General features: G+C 48.2%; 1 protein-coding gene across 1 annotated transcript in view; it reads right to left on the reverse strand.

Annotated features, from left to right (window-relative positions):
* Positions 1-3,159: 3,159 nt before the first annotated feature.
* The window catches only part of Rybp (RING1 and YY1 binding protein), a 66,939-nt gene continuing 45,021 nt past the window's right edge, over positions 3,160-25,077 (reverse strand). The window contains exons 3-5 of the mRNA XM_071605981.1: positions 4,183-4,359; positions 4,011-4,109; positions 3,160-3,713 (exon numbers count right to left, since the gene is read on the reverse strand). Of these exons, the coding sequence (XP_071462082.1) occupies positions 3,461-3,713; positions 4,011-4,109; positions 4,183-4,359 (529 nt within the window). The 3' untranslated portion in view covers positions 3,160-3,460. The remainder of the gene's footprint in view (positions 3,714-4,010; positions 4,110-4,182; positions 4,360-25,077) is intronic.

The raw sequence follows: 25,077 nt of genomic DNA on the forward strand, positions 1-25,077 counted from the left end.
AACATCTTTTATTTGCTAGACAAAGAGCAGTGTCCAATATAAATTTCCCCAAAACATTTAAGACCTGTGAATTTCTGACCAGTTCACAAAACCACCAACTGACACTTTAGCATGAAGAGAAAACAAACCTAACAGACCGTCAGCTCTAGAGACCTTACAGAGCAGAAACTTCCAAAAGCGTTATACAAGCTGTCTTTCTGGGCAAATGGAAAATAGAGCTCGTATAATACATGAACAAAAATTCACAAGGTAAGATTATGTTTTGACATACTTAACAAGCATTCTCTATTTGTCTCCAACAAACAAAGCTAAGGAAATAATGTAACCATCTTTACACAGTAAATTAAGGTTACGAGTCATACACAAGAACAGAACTGCTTGCGCATTAGAAACTGTCCGGCTCCATCGTCCAACTCTAAATGTCGGCTCTTACACCATTTTCGGTTACATACAAGCAAAGGTTATTATATATTCAGCAATTAATAAACTTTCAATAATTTAAGATACGGTAGCTTAAAAAAGTAGACTGAGAATGGTCTCGGTAAGGCAGGTGGAACATCGTATGGAAGGACTCACAGAAGCTCCTGCCGACGTTGTGTTTGAATATCCAGATTGGAACGGAAAGGTTTGGGTTCAAATAGTGGGAGTCGGATGTCTTGACCTCTGTCTTAACTGCGCGACGCAAGCAGAGCGGACAGGTCAGCTGCCGCACGCGAGTGAAATCGTGTGGTGTCGAAACAAAGGGAAACTTGCGTTAACACTGTGCTTTTTGTTTTGATTTTTCACCTGCTTTCTGTGCCACTGAACACTGAGTGTTTCTGGTCCTTTCAAGGTACATCCTCATCACCTACGCTAGCTAGTGTTCAGACGCACTGCCTAGGAACCGCAGGGCAGGACGCAACAGCGGGAAGTGGGATCCCGTTTCCAGAGATCGTGCCTGAGGGATGTCACCAATTTTGGAAATTCAAGGTCTCGGGTACCCACCACCTCGCTGCCCCAGACACGCGGCAGCTGCGGGCTGGCCCTGTGACGTCTGGTGCTTGGACAACCCGCCCTCCGTCTTGCCCCAACAGCAAGCTGGGCCCACTCGTCCTAAAGCCAACCCCCCCCCCCCCTTCCTTCACCTCTCCCCATTCTTTAATTGATCACGGAGGCAAAACCAAAAAACCAAGACACTGGCGATGGATCACTGAGCAGCCTCTGAGTAGCTGGATCGTCAGCTTTTCCACTCATTAGGGGTCCAATCACTTTACATGAAACTGATTTGCGAAAGCACACAGTGTTCGTGAACAAAGTGCATGCCAACACTGACTGGTTCCAAAAGCAGTGCAACCCACGAGTTTGGTGGCATTTAATTTTTTTTAAAAAAGTTAATTAAAAAACTTAGCAATTCCTTACACCTCTGGAAAATAAATATGGCTGACTAATTTACCCTCCCTGAGACCCGTAATAAAAGGAATATTAAAACTTTTTAGAAGGAATGTCTTTGCAATATCCCACTAATATTAAAACGTGGATTTAAAATTCATAGTCAAATCACTATGTATTATATATTCTGATGCTTATAGAAAGCACCTGATTTCCTTTGGTTCATTAATAAATACTTTAAAAAGGTATTTAAAAAGATAAGCACAGCTTGCATCCCAGATACAAGCATTATTTTAAAAAGAAGGGAACATTGTCCATGCATTTGAGAATAGGACCACAGCAACGAATGGCACTGCTTTATAATCTATACCTTCGAGGACAAATTTAAATTATGGTACATTGGTGACTACAGCATCGTTTTAATGTAAATGTGAGAGGAACCTTTCCTGCTGGCTACTCAATTCAAGCTGTTAATTTTTTTTTCCTTTTACTTGTTGCCTCCAGATAGAAATTAGTTCTACTATTAAGGAAACCAGGTTCTTAACACCAAAATGTGGTGCTTCATTACATCACACACCCTCCCGTGAGTCCTTAAAGCAAGATCAAATAAAGGAAGGTTAACATCAAGTTCCCACGCCCGAAATGACTCTGGTGTACTACCAACTCAGTGGATGTGAATGGGAAAGTCGGGGAGAAGAGAGACCCCCAAATCCAAACAAAAGCAAAGCAAAGCAAGCAAAGGCCGTGAATCAAGGAGGATGGTGTCACTAGATCAGATGAGTGGCTGTTCCTCCCCCCAGGAGAGTCAAGAGAGGACAAGGAACTCTGGAGCACGCGCTCTGGCCAGGGGTCTCTGCCAGGGGAGGCCCTCGGAGGGCAGGCAGCATGGCCTTACCCTGCGCCTCGGCCACTCAGTGCCAGAGTCCCCACCCTGGGGGATCGAGCCGGGTCTCCAGCACAGGCTCCACTGGGGGCCTCTCGTGTGGCCGTGACCTTTGCGGAGGAGAATGAACCACAGTAGGTTTTAAGAACGAACAAGGAGGGAGTCTCACGTCTGCACCGGCAGGGCGAGGGTCTGAGTGACGGGGACGTGAGGCAACCAAGTCCAACTGTAAAGCCCCCACTGCCAGGCCCCTGGAGGTGGAGGCCAGGGTGGCCCTGGGGGGCCCAGACCTGAGGGGAGGCCTGGAAGATGGGTGGACCCAGGGAGAGCCCGTGAGGCCGGGTGCTTGTGCAGAACAGCAATGTCAGCGTGTGACCGTGACTTACACCAACACGTGGCATTCTGGAGCTCCTTCAGGTACTCCTGGGTGACAGAGCCCCCCACTGCACCACCTGTGATTTGTCATTACCCCCTGGCAATGCAGGCCATCTGGAGCAGTCTTTACCTCTGAGATCACATTGTTTAAAAAATAGAGAATCTTTCTATCGTCAGGACTCATTAGATGAGAGTCAGGTTCCCACGTGGGTGGGACACACTCCACGCGAGACCGACTGTGACTCAGTCTCAGCACTTTCTGGAAGGGACTGTCCCAGATCTGCACTGTTCCATGTTGTCTTCACAGTGTATCAAGCACCAGCGCTGCCGTGGATTGGTTTCAAATAACCCTTTATATATAATTTTATATTTATATATATATAGTTATATCAAAACTGATAGTACATAGTATAACTGGAAGAAAGAACTAAACTTAAAGGATATGCTGAAAGGATGGAGTTGTGAACACAATAAATAAAAGTTCCCGCCCCCCCTCCCAACGCCCCCTCAACAAAACAAAAACAAAAAACCAGTTGTCATGTACATGGAAAATTGTGCACAGCAGATTTTTTTTTATATAAAAAGTAGATTCAGGAGCACATCCAATTATAAATGATTGTTAGGAAAATCATATAAAACAATGGAATACATAAAAGTGTCACGAGTAACCGTCAGGGTGCGAAATTCCTGGGTGGCCAGATGCCCGTGGCGAGCAGGAAGCATCCTGCAGAGAGGCGGTGGCCGTCCACAGAGACTCCAGGCGCAGGCGCACGGGCAGGTGGCGGGCTGCATCCTATACCCTGATGCGAGGTCCTCACTGCCCCACGTGCGGCCTCAGAAGGACTCGTCCTGCACTGCCGACATGTCGCCCTTTGGCGTGGAGGAGCGGGAGGAGCCCTTGTCTGTGCTCTCTGACCCCGAGCTGCTCTGGTTCTGCTGTTCTGACCCTGCACTGGAGGTCACTGTGGACGAGGACGTGGAAGAGGAGCGAGTCTTTTCTTTAAAGTCTGTGATAATGACGGTGACGTTGCCCACAGTTACTGCCAACTGCTGTGCGGTGCTCCTGTCCACGTTTTTCAGCCGGGGCCTGAAATGCCAGGGGGAAGGGCGGTTAAGAAAGGTGTGGTTTAACAGCAGAGAGTCACCCCACCAGGACCTGCTGGCACCGGGCTCCAAATCCAAGGGGCCTGTCACGGATGCCAAAATGGCCACTGCCGCTGCCAGCCACCCACCCACCCACCGCGGGTGCTGTCAGCCGGCTGAGCTCCGCCCATCACAATCCTGTTACTCACCGTCCCCACCCAGCTCCTCAGCCCACCCCCAGGGGCCGCCCTGGGCTCTGCACTGTGACTACCGGTCAGCACCTGGTCCTGGCCCCGCGTACCTCGAGGTGTGATTCGCTTCGCTGGTCTTTGCCGTGGCGTTGGCAGACTGTATGCTGTTGGCTTCGCTAGGAGGGTCTTTCAGGATGTCCGACTTTGGTCTGGGGAAGAGGCAGGGCGTTAGCTGCGTGCACCCCAGGGAGCCCCCCACAGCGGAGCCGCCCCCCGACTCACTTGGTTTTCTTGTTGGTGTTCTTCTTGGTGACACTAGGACTGATCTCCTTCTCCTTCTCTGGCTTCTCCTTGTCCTGCTTCTCCACTTTCTCCTTCTTCTCCTTCTTCGGGGGTGGTGGAGTGGCATACTGCTGAGCCACCTGTTGTGCCACCAGCTGAGAGTTGATCCGAGGTTTTCTGAAACATTCAAGGAAAGGTGGCGTTCAGTGGTTTTAAGTATTTTAAACCTCACTTTTGCTTTGCTGCCTTGTTAGGTATTTCATTTCAGACATCTGGCGACTCAAAGCCAGATTCTGTGGTGCTGCTTGAACGTTCATTTCCATACAGATAGACGAGGCACAGAATTTCTCCTTGTTCAAAGGAGGTGACACACTCACACTGCTGTGTGGCCTATAAAAGAGGACAGTATTCTCAGAGTGCCGAGAACACTACTTCTTTTGAGCTGTCAAGATTATACTGACTGACATCTTTCAAACACTCCTGCAGCACAAGCTTAATCTCGTTTTATTAAATGGACATCAGTAATCCCTTGAAAAGAATGAAATTAGAAGTGTGACATCCACTCCTCCGTCTAACTGCTCCGGCGCTCCCTGCAGCTATGAGTGGCAGGGACGACCCACAGGAGCGAGAGGACGCCGCAACTGCACTCACACCAGCTCCCAGGGGTGCAGACTGGAAGTCGCTATGGGAAAGTCAGACAGTGGCATATTCATCGCGCCATCAGCCGTTACGTCTGTGCCAATCTCCAGCTGACACTGGCGCGCAGCACTATGCTCACAGAATCCGCGTGGTGCGGAGCGCTTTCCAACACGTGACCACTGGGACCCGAGGGAGAGAGGAGCGGACACCTGTGCAGTTCCTCCCTGGGCGGCCCTCCTCACCTGCTACGAGACATCCCAAGGCTCCCCACGGGTGCCAGAGCCACTCGCTGGGTGGAGACAGACCTGATACCCCCACAACTACCAACTGATCTCAGGCCAAACAGCTCACATAGTGTGGGGATGCTGGACAAAGGGACAACTCGTGTGCAGGTCAGGACAACATGCTATGCTGCAAGTTCTTTGCAAGACTTGGGAAAGTGTGCAACTAAAAATCCATGAAATGTTTATTTCTGGAATTTTCCACTTGAATTTTTTTAAAAAAACTGTGGTTGACCACGGGTAACTGAAACTGAAAAGTGAAACCTGGGATACGAGGACTATTGTAAGGCTAATTTCCAAAGACACCCTCATCGACACAGACATGCCCTGCGGAGAACACACTCCCCAGGTACGAGCCAACTGGGCCGTCCACAAGCTGAGGGACTGGGGGCCTCAGAGCAAGGACCACCCTCAATCTCGAGCTCCCCTCCATTCCCCAGCACAGACAAGCATGGCTGGCCCAAGAAAGGGGGCACCCGGACCAGCATCAGAGTTGGTCTGCGAGGAAAATAAGAGGCTGGGAAAACCCAGGCGATTCTGCTGTTCTTCCTGGGGTGCAGCAGGGGAGGACAGCCACCTCAGACAGCAGCAGAGGAGCCTGGGTGCTGCTTGTGACGGGGCTCAGTGGTGAGCACACAGCTGCAATCTCTCCGCTGGCTGCACCCAGCCTCTAGGTGTGCTGGCTGGAGAGCAGGCCACGGGGCACCCAGGCCATGGGCCACGGCCAGACGCATGCACTCATGGACCTAGAGGCCCCCAGAGGAGGGGAGCCAAGGCCCTGCAGACACTAGCACGTCCTCTAAGCCTCTCCGTCTCCTCATACAGTCTAACAACTGAAGTGGCAGCTACTCTGACCCATGCCACCATCTTTAGAGGAGGATGGCCTGTTAAGGCTCACAGATGACAGTGACACTGTATGACACTTCACAGCCTTCACGGAAATACATCACAAGCCTCAGGGAGCTCACAACAAACCGCCATGCGTAAACCAACCCTCAGGTGCTCAAACAAAGTGCCTCAGCCAGTTCAGTGAAAAAGCGGCTTGAACTTTATGCCAAAGAACACCTCCAGGGAGATTTTCAATTAAAGCCACCATGGATAGTTTCCTCCAGAGAAAGGCCACTCAAAGATAAGAGGGTGGCCGACCCTGACGTATTGGGCTCCCCCAAAAGAGAATCAGAGGCCAAGGGCCTGGCCACAGAGAGTCCCCCAGCAGTCACCAGCCTCCCCAGCCCGAGTCTGAGAGGCTGCTTGAGTCGGGACATCGGGCCACTAGGCAGTTTCATGATGCCACTCACAAGCTACGCCTTAACTGCCAAGCCACCATGCACCCTGATGGCAAGGACTACACGTGTTCAGCACAGTGCTAGGCCAACTTAGGAGGTAAGTGAACACGGAACAGAAAGGCAATGTGGGGTGCAGGCTGGCGCAAGGGTGCAGCTCTGGACTGGGAGGAGACCCAGGCACGTGGGGTCACCAGAAGCCAGGGACAGGACAGCCAGAAAGAGCACAGAGCTGTCACTGAGCTCTTCCTGAGAAGAGTGGGGCCGGGGCTGAGGTGGTCTGCTGCTGAGCGGCAGGCACTGCGCAGGCCAGCTCCTGGGTCATGAGTTCCAGAGAGGGACAGGCCAGGTGAGAGGGGTGTGTAGGGCAAAGGACAGTCCATCTTGGGGAAAGGCTTGGTCCCTTCCAAAGAGTCAAGAGGGCTCTGAGGGAAAGCCAGTGGACACTTATGCCACGAAGAGGATGGTCCGAAGAGCCTCTCGGCTAGCTGTTCCCACCATGAAGTGGTGACAGGAGGGGCTGGGTGGGGTGGCGGGCAGCATTTGGGAAAGTTGGAAAAGAGACCTGGAAACCATGGAGACGGGAAGCGGCACCAGGCTTGCCGCGTTGTACGTGGGAGGAGCTGGACATGGAGCAGCAGGAGGCGGCTACCTAGCCCACAAGGCCACAGGGCGCTCTCAGCTCCCCAGGGCTCAGGGCTCGCCCAGCAGCAGCAGCAGCGATGGTGAGCGCTCTGCCTCTGGAGGTGCTGGCACTGCAGCCAGGAGGCTCCCAGAGTCAGCTCCAGCCCCGCCCAGGTAAACAGTGGCCACAGCCCTGGTCGGGAGGAGCACAGGGCTGCCAGCCTCGCCCTGCCCGCCCCTGAGACTTCCGACCAGAGCAGTGACAAAGTGCGTGTTCCTTCCTCTGCACACATCAAAGTTTCCCAGAAAGAAAAGGACCCAAGGCTGTGTGGGATCTGACCATAACCAAGAATGGGACGTCTGCGGGCCCTCGTGTTGTCTGGAGACTCTCTTGCTCGGATGTTGTATAAACGTGGCATCCTGTGGGCCCTCCGATGCCCTCTGACAGCAAAGCACATAGGCACTCATTACTTCTGACCAATTAAATGTCTTCAATCCAGGTGTCTCAGCAAGAATGACAGTACTTCTAGGGTCAGGGGCACTTTCCTAAGTAGGGAACCCACCTTTGGGAAGAGGGAGGAAAGCCACCAGTGGGTACGCACTCTCCCAAGGAAAGGTGCTCCTGCGAGCACACGGTCTGGGAGCACTTCCACCTGCCCCTTCCTTCTTTCCAGGCCAAGACTCTCCCGGCTGCCAGGAGAGCAGGATGAGCAGCCCTGACGGAGGGAGCCTCAGTCCTTACCCCGCCCTTCAGTCCTGGGGGCCATCCTCCAGACAAGGCATGCCAACTGTGCCCGAGCAGGAGAGGCCATCACAGGGCAGGCACACAATGAACAAGACTGAGCACAGCATGCTCCAGAGAAGGACTGTCCACTCCCTTTTATGAATTCAGAATGCAGGAGGACAATGTTACACTTGGCCATGGTTCAGTAATGAGGCGTTCAAACCCAGTTCTGCCCGGACTCTCTAGCAACTGCTCTCAAAAAGGTGTCCACAAACTGGCGTGGCATCTGAGACATCCCAGCAGACTGTGTGTGTGTGTTTGTGTGTGTCTTGGGTGAGGGGGTGACTTGGGCACAAGGTACTAGGGATGAAAGGCTCTGGTGAAGGCACAATTTAGGCGGACACCTCCCTGAAACCCCGGGCCCTCATTAGTTTCTCCTCACCACACTCGGGCAAGAGGGGGCTGCTGGGTTGTCCCTGAAGAAGAGAAAAGGGCGTGGTGAGCTGGCTAGGATGCGTTCCTTGCTTCCTACTGCACCTGGAACATTCCCTTAAGAAATGAATCCCATCCCGACAGTGAACCCTGCTGATCAGTGAGAAATAACTTCCCACCAACCCAGGTTGCTTCATGGAGTCCCCACAAGCGACAAGCTAAGCTGCTGTGTTGACAGGCGGAGCTTCCTCACATCTGCAGCCGACTGCTTCAGAGCCCAGGGCTCCCAGCGCACAGCCAAGCCAGCCGTCGGCATGGCTGCAGCTCCCAGCATCTCTGCCTCAAACTGAAACCAAACACGGCAACCACAACCACCACCGGCCAAAACCAAAACCACGCGTTTCCCGCATTAAGTGTGGCACAGGCAAGTTTCCGGAATCTTCTTCAAGATGACAACTTCTTATGAAAAAATACCACCTTCTTGAAATTAAAATGTGCTATGAAATTTCAATAACAGGCATCCTGAGGAAAACACATCTATCTGTTTGCATTTAAACAACAAATTTTATTTCACAAGAGTCCATTCCATAAAAACTAAAGCGAATCTTTACTTGGGGACACCCATGATCTCTGAAGCAGCAGCATCCCAGAGAGTGCCCGTGGGCACAGGAAGCCCTTCTGGACGGCCTGGGTCTGTGTTTACTCCTGGGTGCACTCAAGTGCCTCTCACAGTTCAGCCACAGGAAGTGACAAGCACAAGGCCACCTTCTGGTGTCAGCAACACAAAGCCAGAATTTTTTCAATGAACTGTCTTCGAATGCACCTTTCAATGAATGAATGCCACCTTTCAATGAAACTACCTCAAAGGCTCTGGACCCATACCATCAGCTCAACTGCGGGGCGGGCGGGGGTGTGTGTGTGCAGGGGGTGCTTTACCATCCTGAAAACTCACATCTTCACCACCAACCTTGAGTTCTGTGTCCTCCGTGGCACTGGACATTTGTAGTGAAGAATGGTCAGCTAGGAGAGGGCCCTTCCAGAACAAGCACTCTCTTAGCAAGAGTAGGTGGCATTCCCCCCCCCCCGGGGGGGGGGGCACTGCACTGCAAAGGAGCCTCCTCTGGGGACTCTCTTCCCTGCATTCAAGTGCTCAGGTCACACCCACGCACAGTGTTTGACTAGGATTCATTTGACCATCAACACTAACTGGGTCTTTGTATTACTGACACCCCCAAATCTGTTATGTCCCAGCAAGAAACATCCCAAAGCATTCTGTGTACAGCTATTATTTGGTGGCACCTGCTAATGAAAGTATCTTGGGTGGGGGGACAGTAAATCGTGACTTCAGGGAACTGGTAGGCCAAGCAGGAGAACATGCTATTATAAACTGCAAAAGTGTCTTGTTAAAGCCACTCTGGAGCTAAATAAATCCAATCATTGTTGGACTGGCCTATATAATGTTTCCCAAGTTCTAAGTGACCAAATTACAAATACATTCTGGACTACAAACCATTCTTTAAACTGGGCAATTCTTACATGGACCTCTAAGGCAATCAGGTGTTAACCTAAATGTGCCCGTTCACAACGGCAGCATCTACTAAACACCAATGGCCCCCAGCTCCCGTGACCACAACTCGTCCTGTCAGTTGAGCCCGCTAGGCTCCTGCGCCACTGCACTTTTAAGTATCAAGGAGGCTCTGTGGCCTGGTGATTTCATGTCAGCCCAGCCATCATTACCACATGGACAATCTGAAACCTCAACGGCCACTGAACTTGACTAAGACCACACTCGGTGGGATAGCATTAATGTCTTGGGCTCCCAAACGGTGCCTCTTTTACAGGGCTCTTTCTTTCCTACGCCTTTCCTCTTGCAAGGAAATACTGTCTCCATGCCTCTACTCCCTGGGCTCATCTTTAAGAAGCCTCCACTGGGTGACCCTGAGAGAACTCAGTCCACTTTAGCCTACTCTTTCCCACAAGTACACATCTCTGAGTGTGCTCTGTATTAGAAACTAAACGTGGACCGGGGTACTGCTCACTTGGTAGAGTGCAAAATGCACAAGGCCCTGGGTTCAACCCCCAGCACCAAAAGAAGGAAGGAGGAAAGGAGGGAGGGAGGGAGAGAAGGGGAAGATGTGGGGAGGGGAGGGGGAATGGAAAGGGGAGGAGGAGGGGGGAGAGGAGGGAGAGGAGAGGGGAGGGAATGGGGGGATCGACCAAATGTCTCCCACAAACCCGACTCCTGCTTATCAAATTTAAAAGCCCAGGCCACACCCTTTTTTATCCCATATCTTTCCTTCTGTTGCAGGGAGAAGGCAGCAGAAAGGGAGAGTGGAGACTGGAGGAGACTGCCCTCTGGACCACCAGGCCCTGGACTGAGTGCACACAGGTCCCCTGGCATGGGAATGGGGCTGCACCTCATCTCCCAGGGCTGGAGTTGAGATGAAAGAGGTGACCCAACCCGCCCCACACCACACCGCCCCACACCACACTGCACACCACACTGCACGGCACTCCTGTCAGAGCACATGGAGACATGTACAAGAGGACTCCTGGGGAGACTAGCACACACGCTTCAAAGCGCTACATTTCCAGCTGTAGATGTCTACAGCCCTTGCTCAGATCCTGGGAGGCAAATGGAGACACAGATCCTTTGCACATGGCAGTGTCCTGAAGTTGATTAATTATGCCACTGCAAGGGCAGCGCTGAGGAAGCCGCCTCAGCCCAGCTGCCAATCTCCTTGCAGAGAGTCCTGGTTTGTGGTTCTCCCTTAAACGAGAGTGCCTTCGGGGGAGGCCACCTCAACAACACACGTCTATTACAGCCTCATTGGAGGCAGCTGGTCAGAACCAGAGGCTGCAACAGAACTAGCAAGCATCCTAGCAGCAGATCAGTGTTCAACTCTGGATTCAAAACTGTCCCTGTGAATACTGACACCTCTCCTGTGCCCTGAGAACACACTCACTATTTGAGTGCCAGGAAGGGAAGGCGCTGTAACTTTCCTGCAACTCAGAAACACACAGTCACACAGCAAGCATGACGAGTGGATTGGATTATTGGAAACAAAACACCTAGTTCATAAAGCAGTCTGGTAGCCACTCACAGATATCTTAAGTGTGGTGGCTCTCCAAAAAGGGGAAAAAAAAAAAAAGAAGAAAAAAAAAAATCAGCCTGGTATCTCCTGAGGTCCCCAAGACTTTTCAGAAGGATCTACAAGGTACAACTACTTTTGCAGTAATTCTAAAATCATGTCTTCTCCCTTTCATTATCTCACAAGTTTACAAGAAGCTTCCCAAAGACTCTGCGACATGGGACAACATCCTGGACAGACAGAGCTCAGCGGGATGCCCTCACTCTGACTTTGAATAACTCACACAGAGTCTTCAAACCTGACTCCTGATTGACCAATGGAAGTGAGCTCTAGGATTCTTTTAAGTCAGACACTTGCATTCAATATTTAAGAAAGACAACTTATATTAATAAAGTTATGTTTATTTTTGTTTTTGTACTTGAAATTGAACCCAGGGGCACTCTTACACTGAGCCACATTCCCAGACCTTTGTATCTTTGGCGGGGTGGAGGGTACCAGGGATTGAACTTGGCCACTGAGTCACAACCCCAGCCCTATTAAACTATTATTAGAGACAGGGCCTCACTGAGTTGCTTAGTGCCTTGCTTATGAAGAGGCTGGCTTTGAACTTGAGATCCTCCTGTCTCGGCCCCCCACGCCTCTTCAAAGATGGAGAATTACAGGCATGCCCCCAGCTGTACTTTTTGAGATAGTGTCTCCTGAAGTTGCTTGGGGACTTGCTAGTTGCTGAGACTGCCTTTGAACCTGAGGTCCCTCTGCCTCAACCTCCCAAGCTTCTAGGATTACAGGCTTGGCCACTATACCCAGCTATGAAGTATTTATTCTTGAGAGTTTGCTGTTCAAGCTAGTAACTTGGTTTGCCTATTTTCAAGTCAAACAAAAATATCAGATGTTACAAACATGCTTCAAACTATGTGCTGTTACAATTATTTGGACATGACCTCTCCTCCTTCCTCCAAATGATACACAAAATCACCTTATGAACCAGGTCAGTAACCAAAATGAATCCTAGAAACTACAAATCTCTAAGCTAACTATATTTTCAGATGTAGGAGAGTAAAATCAATTCTTTCTCCATGAAATACTCCATTCAAAGCAATTCAATATGGTCTGCAAATTACCTCACAGTTGTCAGTGTTCCCATGTAAAATGTATGCAACCATTTTTTCAAAGTACAGCTCATGCAACAAATGCATTTGTAAACCACAGAAGAATCAATCAGTAATTCTTTAAAAAAAAAAAAAAACTACGATAAAGAAATTCAAGCTCTAACAAATACTTAATTAGCTGACCTCCTCAAGTATGTTTCCCCACCCACCTATTAAGTCAAGGGTTGTATGCCTAAGGTAACATAAGGTCTCCTTCAAATCTAAACTTTAAAAGAAAACAAAAGCTTCGGTACTAGAAAATAACAGTTGTAAGAAACAAGTTAATTCCTGACCAAATGCTCAGGTTGGGATGGTTTTCCCACTGCCACCCAGGAAGGACCAGCAGCTCACCTGCACAGCGACTCAATGACAGCAGGTGACACCCCGGGGCCTGTGTGCTCTGTGGCCTTATCACATGTTCAGCAGCCCTGCAGATGCCAGCAGCACCACCACCCCAGGTTAGAGACAAATGGAGGGGGGTGGTAATTGCAGACACAAAACCACACCCAGGTGAGAATCACCTTTCTCATCTTACCCAGGTGAGAATCTACCCCTACCACAGAAGTGGCATAAGGGACAGGACTCTGTCCCCCAACCAGACTCCCTGGGTTTCACAGGAAGACACCACAGGGGCTGACGCGGATCAAGCTGGGCCACACTCTGCTCAGCCCAGGCCCTCGAGGGCAGGCTACGCCACGTCTCCCCAATCACCACCAGCTGCACTTCAGACACTCCTGGTCAGCCACAATCTTCACTTCTAGTGAAGGAGGAGACTCTGAGGGCATCTTTACTTCAAATGGTTCAAGAATCAGAGGTGAATGGAGGCCAACACTGCAAAACCCTTCAGACAGACACTAGCACCTGTTCTGTTTTTTTTTTTTTTTTTGGGGGGGGGGGGCATGTGGCCAGGTAGACAACGGGAACTCACACTTCAATTCAAACAAGGTCAATCACATTTATTACACATGGGCGAGTTACTTCTCAAAATGATGAAAATAATTACTTGCCTAAAGTACAGAAACCCAAGTCAAGATGGAAACATCAATACGCTCACCATGCACATATTCCAACACGCCCAAGCACACACTAGGCCTCAGCGCCTTAAGAAAGCCACAAGTATGAAGTCCGCTGCAGCTAAAGAAGGCATTTCAGAGAATCTTGTAACCAGTTCCTTCTAGGCTGTACTGACCCTGAGGGATGACAGGAAGCAGCATTTAACATTAAGTATTTCTATAGGGGGCCAGGGCAGGAAGATGCCCAGCAAGGCCAGTCTGGGCAACTGCATGGGACTCTCTCTCAAAATAAAAGGGCTAGGATGTAACTCCATGGTAGAGCACTTGCCTGGCATATGTCAGGCCCTGAGTTCAATTCCCAGTGGTTTAAAAAAATAATAATAATAATAAAAAATCTATACGAAAAGTGAATTCTCTGTACCCCCTGCCTCCAAGTACTTTTCTTGCCTAAGCAAAGTTCTCAAAGCAACTTGCCTGCAGTAAGTGTAGCAAGCTGATGCCAAATGCCCCTTTCTAGGGTGTCGGCCTGAGTTTTCACACCGGGTACCTGCGCTCCTGTGCGCCTATTCTGGCGCACCAACTCTTGCCCTCCTCCTCATTTTGAGCACACAAAGGGGACCACAGAAAAGGCTCTCCAAGGGCTGAGGCTGTAATTCCGTGGTAGATCGCTTGCCTAGCATGTGTGAGGCACTGGGTTCGATCCTCAGCACCACATGAAAATAAAGATACTGTGTCCACCTATAACTAAAAAATAAATATATATATAAAAAATAATTACCTTAAAAAAAAAAAAAGGACTCTTTCCAATGCACCCCACCCTCGTGGTTCTCCTCCATCCTAGAAAGGACCTAGTGGCTTCTTCCACAAGGTCCCTTTTGATCTTCCATCTGTCTTTCATGCTACCAGATCACGGATCCTAAAAAGAAAAGGTGATCTGATTGCCGAGACCACTGAGCAACACCTCTGTGGACACTGAGGCTGCATACAGAAGGCCATCTCCATCCCCAGCGTGACATGCTTGGGCTCCTGGATTTTGCTCCACCACCAGTCTACACTGGCTAAAAGTCACACTGGACTTCTCCATACCTCTCTCACAAAACACTTCTCGCCACTCATGGTGTTGCTTGTCTGCTACTCCTTCTTTTTTGTTTTTTGTTGTTAATTGTCTCCCTGCATTGCCCAGGCTGGCCTCACACTACGGACCTCCTGCCCCTGCCTCCCAAGGCACTGCTACCCTTAGCTTCTTAAACACCCTTCTCCATACTTCACCGGCAAAGCCTTCACCTCCCAAAGACCACGCTTGAATGCCACTTCCTTCCCAAACTCTCCTGGGCAAGGAGCAGACTATGGCCAGATTTTCAGAGTTTCCAAACATCCTGACATCTGTCTATCATTTAACACTTCTCATTATCATTCACCACTTATGTGTCTATGTCTCCCCTCTAGACTCTGAACATCTCCAAGGCGGAACTGACCCTTCCAATGTTATGCTATATTCCATAAACCTGCTTCAAAATGATGGTTTCCTGACAATAGTAGCTCAGTCAATGCTGGCTGCAAGTATGTATATCCTCTGTATAATGTGGCTGCTGTCTAGCAGATGCCGTGTCGGCATGTGGCATAACATTGCAATATAATGCTGTACTTAACTGTTTGGCTGAGCCTCAGAACAGAGCCCTTCAGGGATTTTATACAGCTGCTTCATCTTCTATACTGCCATTCCCTAGCAAAAAGCCTGGGACACAGTAGGTTCTCAACTCCACAGATGAGAAAGGTCAAGAGAGGAGGCATCATGCCGAGTGTCTACACACAGCCTCTTCCTGGAGTTATTAGAGGAAACAAAGGCTGGAGTTCCAATAGGAAATACAGCACCAGACTGGTCAAAGTTACCTTGAGTTGAACCCAAGTTTCTGCTCCTTCCACAAAACCACTCTGCCCACTCAGAAAACTGCACCTTGAGAAGGGAAATAAACAGAAGCCCATGAAAGGAAGCGAAGGAGAATGCAGCACCACTTCAGAAAGGAGGGAAGAATGGGAGTGCTCAGAGTGCAGCACGGAGGACAGCAGGCCTCGGGTCTGACCTCAAGGCCGGGACTTCTAAACCCTGGCTTTCCTGACCCCTGCACTAGACGAGGAACATGCCCCTTTAGTCCTATCTCCACACCCCAACCAAATGTCCTCCACTTATACCACAGTTAAATGTGAAGAAAGTGACGTCCCTAATCTGTTTTGTATGTCTGCAACTGTGAACACCTAGGGCCAAGGAGCCAGGAGAAGACTCTTGGAATGTGATCTTCTGGGAATGCTGCTCTTCACTCCTTTCTATTTCTCATGCAAGTAAGAAAGATCTATGGGGATAGTAAACACAGAGCCTAGCACATGAATAAACCTGCTCACACTGTCACCAGTGCAACAACTCTGGCATCAGCTGGGGTCCCCATTATAGACTTCTCCAAATCCCTGGCTTATAAAAAGCCACGTAGGGATCAACTGGGCTGATCCCAGACTGCGTTCACCACAGCACCTGATGGGCAGACTCACCCCGACACGAGAGACCTTCCAGCCAGGCAGGGTGGTGGCACTCCCTGTAATTTGGAAACTTGGGAGGTGAGGGAGGATGATTGCAAGTTCAAGGCCAGCCTGGGTAATACCCTGTCTCAAAATGAAAACTAAGAAGAGCTGGGGTGTAGCTCTGCTGTAGAGCACACCTGCGTTCTATCCCCAGTACCCCAAGAACAGACAGACAAACAAGACCTTGTCAACCTGGCATCCACTTCAAATTAAGCATCTGCCTTTGGCATCAGAGCAATTCCACTTCCATTCCTTGCGAAGCTCCTGGCAATTCCAGGAGTCTGTATTCCTTAATGACTCAAGGCCTGAGAAGGACTCTTCCCCTTCTTAAATTTCTACAAGTACACTTTCTGCAAAGATTTGCCAAAATTTTAATTTACAAATTTGAGGACAAAATAGATCTTTTCCAAATGCATTTTTTAAAGAATTATCGTTATTATTTTTTAGTTGTCAATGGACCTTTAAAATGTTTATTTATATGCAGTGCTGAGGAGCGAACCCAGTGCCTCACATGTGCCCGGCAGTCGCTCCACCACTGAGCCCCAGCCCCGGGAGTAGAAATTTTAAATGTTTCATAAACAGCAGAGTTCCCACAATCTCACCCCAATTCCCGTAGTGTTAGGGGCTTACAGAAACACAGCACAACAACCCACACCAGAATACCTGTCCCATACTGTCACCTAAACTGCAGGCCCTTTTAGGATGTCCCCAGTTTTCTCTCTGAAGTCCTGTCTTTTGCAGGGTCTGGCCTACGCTGTCACACCACAGGCTACTGCTTTCATTCTTTCAGTGTCCTCCTATCTGACAGCCTCTCAGTCCTCCCTGGGCTGGTGCCTCTGAAGCCTGCTGTTCAGTCTGTCTGTGTAAAAGCCCCTCCCCCTGGGGCCTGGTGTTCTCTTGGGATGGGATGGGATGGGGCCACATTTCTAGGATTCCTGGTGCTGCTAAGTCTTACTTCTCCACCTTGAAGTTTCTTTCAAATAAACATCTTGGTGGAGATGCGTTTAACTACACAAAGCACTTTCTCCTTAAACTCTCAGCCACTAATTCTAGCATCCAAATGTGGGCTCCACACAGTGACTACTATTTTTAAGTCAGTGGGTTTCCTTCCTTATTTCCTTCCGTGGTTTACTAGTGATCTTCCAGTTCCCTCTTTCCTTTCACAGTCATTGACTGCAATTTTTCTTAAGATCCATTTCTTCTTTCCCATGTACTTAATTTCACTCTATGGGTCAAAACCCAAAACTATCATTATGTGTTTTCCCCCTCAAACTGTTCTGACTTTGGCTCCGAGGCTTTGGCTCTCCTTTCTCAGGCTGACCCCTGTGGTCTTCCTTTAGAGAAAACCCCCATCATTGTTTGAGGGCTTAGAAGGCCATTAAGATTTTTTGGATCAAATGATCCTTGCGCTGTGATCCATTCATAAGCAGTGTAGTTGAAAACGGATGCAGACCATACAGAGAAAGATAAGACATTTTTTAAGCTCGTCAATTTGGCACGGTGGTGAACCATCATACTCCATGCAGCCAGTCCTGACAACAGCACTGTTATCAAAAGCAGGCAGGTGTCTACATACCTCACCCAGTCCTGGGATATCACGGCCACATCTTCTGAGATTTTTTTGTTGTTAATATTTATTTTTTGTAGTTGTAATTGGACACAATAACTTGGACAGATTCCAGTTAGATGAAGTGTTCTCTAAGACGTAAAATACAGTTGAGACACTCGGGAGGAAAAAGAGAAGATCTCAAACTTCAAGAAACTGCAGCTCGTCTGTCCAGGAACGCGGTCTGGAGAGAGCCAGCAGCCTGCTGTGCGGGAAGCAGTGGAGAGAGAGAGGGCGTGCTCTTCATTCATGCGCAGCCCCTAGGCATCACTAACAGAACTGAGGGTCAAGGGGGCTCCAAATACCCTTCTCTCCCCCCTCAGAGGTGCCTCCAAACATGGCCAAACAGAAGCCGAGGGCAAGACCAGCAGGTGCTGCAGTTTACTAACCTGCTTGACTTGGCCCATTTTTATCTTAATAAAATGGATAATTTTTATTTTATTTTTTATGTGTTTTACTTAGCCGTACAAGACAGCAGAATGCATTTCAATTCTTCATATACAAACGGAGTGCAAGATTTCAATTCTCTAGTTGTACATGGCGTAGAGACGCACCACTTGTGCCTAGGATAAATTATAACAGGGTCCAATTTATATGTGCAGGGGATTTTGGGTGTGTTGTTTTGTTTGTGGCAGAAAAGATACAGGGACTTGCCATGTTGCCCTTGAACTCCTAGGCTCAAGCAATCCTCCCGACTGACTTCTGAGCAGCTCAAACTATGGACCATGCATATACACTGTATGTATACACTTTAAGAAGTTGTTACGGGCTGGGGTTGCGGCTCAAGCGGTGGTGCGCTCGCCTGGCATGCGTGCGGCCCGGGTTCGACCCTCAGCACCGCATACAAAGATGTTGTGTCCGCCGAAAACTAAAAAATAGATATTAAAAAAAACTTTTAAAAAAAAAAAAAAGAAGTTGTTGTTACAACAAATGTATACAGCAGTTAAATCGCCACCCCAGTCCTCCTTTGTGCCCGATCCCAGACTATCCCACTCCAGCTCCAGGAGGACAGTGATCCACTTTCTGTCACTATGAATTAGATTTGTTTCCTCCAACTTCACATGTGAATCGTACACTATACACGCTCCTTGTGATGGCTATTTTCTCAGAGCACTATGTTCCTGAGATTCATTCATGTTGCGTGTGTTGTTTATCCAGTCTCCTACTGATAGACGGTTAGGCTTTTTCCAATTTTAAGCAATCATGCATAAAGCTGAGATGAACATTCAAGTATAAATCTTTGTGTGGACATATGTTTTCATTTCTCTTGGCTAAAAGATCTACGGCAAGTCTATATTCAACTTCTAAGAAACTGCCAAGCTCTTTCAGAGTGATTATGCCATTCACGTCCCTCCAGCAAAGCCTGAGCATTCTGAAGGCTGCGCTTCCTCAACAGCACTGGGTACTGTCAGTCTTTTCAATCGGAGCCCTGTGAGTGGGCGTGCAGCAGCGTCTCAGTGTGCTCTAAATTGCGACTCTGGTGACTGGAGATGAGGTGCCACCTCTTGCCTGCATGCAAACAGCACAAGCCTGGCCTCCAGAGCACCGGGCCTGTACGCCATTCCTGAACACCAACAAGACCACCCGGACAACGGTCAGGCCAGCCATGAACAGGAGGCTGATACTGTCCAAGTTCAATTAGATCCATTCTTAAAAGTCAAAAATAAACAGGCCACTAGAAGCCTGCTGGACTACAGGCCTAGAGAAATTAATGTCTTACTCCAGAGCTCTAAACAGTTAAAATGACACCTGTCCAAGGGAGGGAAAGAGTAAAAGAATCTAGCATTTCTTGACTTGGGATGAACAGCTTTACGAGAATCTAAGATCGGGCTGGGGTGTGGCTCGGTTACAGAGCGCTTGCTTGGCCTACGTAAGGAGGCCCTGGGTTCGATCTTTAACACCACAAAAACCACCACCACCACCACCCTACAATCAACAATGTCTTCAAAATTAACCCACAGAGCAGGGTAAATCATAAGCTCAAGGCCAACCATAGCAATTTAGCAAGGCCCTGCCTCAGAATTTAAAAAAAAAAACAAGGCAGGGGAAGGGGGTGGGGGACGACGGGGACGGGACTGGGTGTAGCTCAGAGTGGAGTATTTCTGGGTTCCAACCCCAGTACCAGCACCGCCACCCCACTGAGTAAGAACATGTACTTATACGAAGGTTTGCAAAATCAGTGAGTTAGATGTAGACTCAGTGGACAAGTGACAAGGCTGCAAAAGGATGGCTGGAGGGACACTTAGATAACAGAATCAAACCTGAAGGGCTCGGTGAGCTGGAATAATGGATTTGCGATCAGACAATAAGATTTCACAGGACAGCAACATTTATGGAGATAATCTGCTTGCTGTAATTCCCATTCTGAATGTAAATGGTCTACTGGAAAGAGTAATAGGATGTTAAGAAAATGGAGGTTCAGCCCTGGCCTTTCAGCAATGTGCACATGAATTACAACAGGAACCACAGATTCAGACTTGGTTTTCCTAGCTGTAAAAAAGAAGAAAACAGCAGTCCCACATTACTCTCACACAGGGTTGAGGATGAAATGTTGGAACTCATGAAATAAATCCTTGAGGGAATACAGAAGGACAATTTTGTTTCCCCCATTTTTGGATATATAGTCATAAAACAAATTCAAGTTGAAAAAATCTTTGCTTTTGCTGGTCCTCATGGCACATACCAGTTATCCCAGCAACTAGGGAGGCTGAGACAAGAGGATTTCAAGTTCCAGGCCAGAACCTCTTGGGGGTGGGGGGTTGCTGGTGGTGGAACTCAGTGACAGAGTACCCCTGGGTTCTGCCCACAGTACCACCTAACTACCCCCAACACCCACACACCCCATGTCCCCTTCTTGGTTTCAGTGAAACCAAATGAACATTTTCTGCCACACTCAGACAAATAGCTTAAAGGGTTGGTATTGCATAACCAATTCTGTAGCAGGAAAGGGAGGTTGGGAGACAAGCCTTACACTTACTAAGCACCATCGGCCACCGCAGTTAATCCACTGCTACTCCAGTACCACAGGGAGCGCCACCGGCCCCTTCCTGACGGCCTAGGCTGCTATCCGGCCAGCACAGTCGTGCCACTGCTTTCACGGGGTCCAGCAGAGTGCACGGCACAGCTGTGCCACCTCTGTTACACCAGCAGCTGTCCATGGTCCCTGCTGCTATTTTAAAAGTCTTCCACACTGGCACCCAGCCGTCATTCTGGGAGACTGGAATGCATTTAAAACAACATGCTGCTCCTTCAGAAGCAGACCACAGTTTTGTTCCATTTTTGACCACTAACTCAGCATTTTCTCAAGTGTCTTTAATAAACTAGCCACGGCCATGTTATCTGAGCATGCATCCACATCCCAAACTGAATCTGTTAAGAAACTCAAGAAGAGGCGCACACATCTAAGTCCTATTCATCTGCAAATGTGAAGTGTTATCTCATGAAACCCACGGGTCACAGCCAACAGGCACAAACCCTTTCCTTCCTTCAAACAGCATTGAGGAAACAAGTTCCTGGGTCACAGGGGTGGCAAGCCAGGACCTCTCATGACTACTAAATCTCAACCATAAGCAGGGCGCAGTCGTGTGTGCCTGCGATTCCAGCTACTGCTGGGGGCCGGGTGCTTGAAGCCAGCCTCACCAGAAACCATCAACAAAAATTCATTACCATAGAAGAGGTGGTGTCTATCCAAAGAACTAGAAAATTCACATTCCTAAATCCTACAAAAGCACAAAATTCAAATTCCCATTAAAAACACAAAAAAATGCACATTAATGACCAATTTAAACTTTTTTATTTGCATTAACAACAGAACTAATTTTTCTCAACTCTTGGAGAAGATGACAGACCCCTCCAGACTCAAGGGGAAAAATATGGTCATGTTTAAAACACACATAGTGATAAGGAGACAAGCAGTTTAGTTTAGTTGTGGGGGGAAAGGTCAGCAAACAAAAGCCCCCTGGCACCCTAATTTTGAGTTGCGATCCACAAGCTGCAATAAGTCCAGATAAGAGCTGACAACCAAACTCTCCAATATGCACAACTCCTAAAAAGCCCATCTCTGGATGTTGCAGTTTAGATATGAGGTGTTCCCAAAAAGCTCACATGTGAGACATTGCAAGAATGTGCAGGTGAAATGATTAGATCAGGAGACAGGAGACGGAGCCTAATCAGTGGGTTGATCCAGTGGTATGGGTTAACTGGGTGATAGCTACAGGCAGGCAGGGAGTGGATGGATGGCATGCGTCTTGGGGTGTGGGGGCTGCATCTGGGGTATACATGTTGTCCCTGATGAGCAGAGCTCTCTGTTTCTGGCTGCCGTGTCCTCAGCTGCTTTCTTCCTCTGTGCCCTTCCCTGTGCTGCCTCACCTTAGGCCCAGAGCTATGGAGTAGGCTCTCTATGGACTGAGAACTTTGAAAACTGAGCGCCAAATAACCTTTCCTTCCTCTAAGTTGTACTTGTCAGGTATCTTAGTCACAGTGACCAAAAAGTTAACTCTTGGGCAGTCAGACCCTGTCTGAAACCTCAGTTCTGCCTGAGCAAAGTAAAGCACCGAGGGGAAGTACAAATGGAAGCACCCTCACTTGAGCTCCTTGCCAGGGGTGGGGGCTTCACGTTCAGGCTTACTTAAGGATCTCCTAAATATAGAGGCGGCCTGACACTGACACTGCAAGGAAACACAAGATGGGCACTAGTGCAATGTGCAGTGGTGAACATCAAAAGAACACAAACTGGACCAAAATCTCAAGCAAAGTGTAAAACACATCCCGTTGGGACAATGAAAGCCAGCCTTAAGAAGGAGTTTCGAGTGGACTGTAAGGAGCTGCACAATCTGCAAACCTCCGAAGACGAGCTTAGCCTTGTGGCCATAACGTGACTCACAGAAAACCAGCCATCTCCAGTAGTGCTTGGTGAGGTGTGGAAAGGTGATGTGTCTTCAAGAAAGAAATCTGAGGGTCGTCTGTCACAGAGCCCTCTGTAAGGTTCACAGTGTCCAGTAAGCACTGAAGGCTGCAAAGCGCTACTCCACGACACCTGCAAGACTGTCCTCACCCAATGAGCCTGCACCCATGTGCTCGGGGCCTTCCTCCCTCTTGTTCCCCTGTTGTGCAGGCTGATGCTCTGCTGGCTTTCTGTGGGACGGTGGTGGTATTCCCTACTACCCTGAAGACTTGGGGTTCTTTGTTTTCCCCTTTTCCAGGAATCAAAGTTCATCAAAGGTGCCCAGCAGGGTGAGGAGTTTACAGCACCCCACTCCCAGGACAAAATTGCTAAGTGCCACTCAGGAGGGACGGCACCTGCAGCACTGCCTCCAGGACACTGGAGGTGTTCCCTCCTCTGCTGTCACTTCCTAATTCTGAAGAACTCGCCCATCTACAGAGGAGTGGACAGGCTGAGAGAGAGCCAGTGATTTTCACAAGAGCCTCAGCTTTAACCTGCTACACACTATTAACCAACAAACAGGCGAAGTACCTGATCAGGACTCCCCACATTTTTGCCAGTTTAGAACAGAAGGGCCAAAGCCTAAATGGAATCCTTGGTTCCTCTATCTAAGCTGCATCTGATGTCCCATCTTCTTAAACTTCCCAAATGTCAAAGGGAAGTTTTTACACAATTACTTCACACTCCTACTTTCTAAATTCTGACTCTGGTGCCAACCATTTTAACATGTCACAATTTCAGAAAGGTGGAATGTGGAAATGACATTTCAAATGGGGGGATGCTTTACTTGTGTGGATCACTCTGCACTTAGTCACCACTGCAAAATATGCCAAATTAATTTTAAAAGACCAGTACAGTCATCTCCCCTTACCCAGTTTTGCTTCCCAAGGATTAGTTAACCGGTCATGACCTGAAAATATTTTATAGAAAGTTCCAGGAATAAATAATTCCTAAGCTTTAAATTCTTTTTATTCCATCAGACTGTTACAATTTTTCTAAAATTGTATTATCCATGCTTTCAGGCAACAATTGGACAGTTGTGGAACTCTTTAAAATATGGGGGACCAACATATTGAGTCAGATGGATTTGCTTAAAATAGTTCACTTTTCTTACTATTTAATCCAACCCTTCAGGAAGTCACCATGTCTATCACAAAACAAAGAACTTCTTAAATTATCCTAGAAAAATAACTCCTGGGCAGGGGCTGAGGCTCAGCAGTAGAGCGCTTGCCTACCATGTATGAGGCACTGGGTTCAATCCTCAGCACTATATTTTTAAAAAAAAGAGTGAAATATTTTATAGAAATAAACAACTCCCTTAATATGTGCTGCATTTAATTCTGATGTTCCAGGCTTACATAAGTAGAAACAAGAAGCAAAAATACAAGTTTCTGGAGGAAAATATGGGGCATCTACAGTTATCTTTCCAGAAAAGTATCAGGCTTGTGTCCCTGGGAAACATGTATTCGCTGTGCTAAGTGCCGAGAATATAGATGAACACAATCTGTATCACAAATAAAATCTTCACTGGTCTTGATTTGGGGGCTGGGTGAGGTCTCTTCTAAAAGCCTTTGTGCATAAGATGAAAAGAGTGCACCACAAGTTGGCGCCTGAAAAGATTCTCAGGATCTGTGGGTTCCAGGTCGTGAATCTAAGGTCCAGTGGACACAAGTTTACATAAAAAACAAGCAGAAAACAGGTTAAGACTCCACGTGGGATCTGCGGAATCTCACTATGTCACATTCAAGATGTCTGATTTTTCTCAGTTTTTCAACTCTGAGAACTACAAAACATGGTAAATTAAAATGACTGAAAATGGCCACACACAAACGTCATCCCACCTCTTTCCTAGAGACCTTCATATCTGTTATGTGCCCAACAATTGAGGAACAACTTAATATGTACATCCAAGAATCATGCCCACCCTCCCACTCAACCTCTGGCGCATCACTGCTTTTGATTACAGAAGGATTAACAGAGGGAGGGAGGTTTTCTAACTCCTAAACTGAGTTTGCACTTGGCCATTAAATTTCTCTCAATTTTGCATACCCCACAAGCAAGGACTGTAGTTTTCCCTTTTTACCATTAAGACCTGCACCTCTGTAACAAAGACCTTGAAGACAAGAAGATATCAACGCCCACTATTAAAGAATCAAGAGATGTCTTTCTTTCCTCCTCGAGGACCTTGAACAACACTGATAAATGGAAAGCCCATACTATAAAGTGTTCCCAGGACACAGATGCTTTGGAATGTGCTCCAACAGGAAAAATAACTCTTGGTATATCACTAGTCTCCTTCCTAACTGAATTTATTGGGCCCACCTTGAGAATGTGAAGCTTAAGACAGTCTGGAGATATCTCACGCATATCCTTGAGTTGATGGAAGTCGACTACAATGGTGACTTGGGTAACATTAATTCCACAGGTCTGTATAGCACAGTCCACAGATCTGTGTCGTGTAGGGAATTCATAGATGTGTGTTGGTACAAATACATGTGGGTAATAAATTAATTCCAGTTATAGCAAAAGTAAAAGTAAAG

This window comes from Marmota flaviventris, chromosome 20 (assembly GCF_047511675.1).
Source record: "Marmota flaviventris isolate mMarFla1 chromosome 20, mMarFla1.hap1, whole genome shotgun sequence".
NCBI classification, from domain to species: domain Eukaryota; kingdom Metazoa; phylum Chordata; class Mammalia; order Rodentia; family Sciuridae; genus Marmota; species Marmota flaviventris.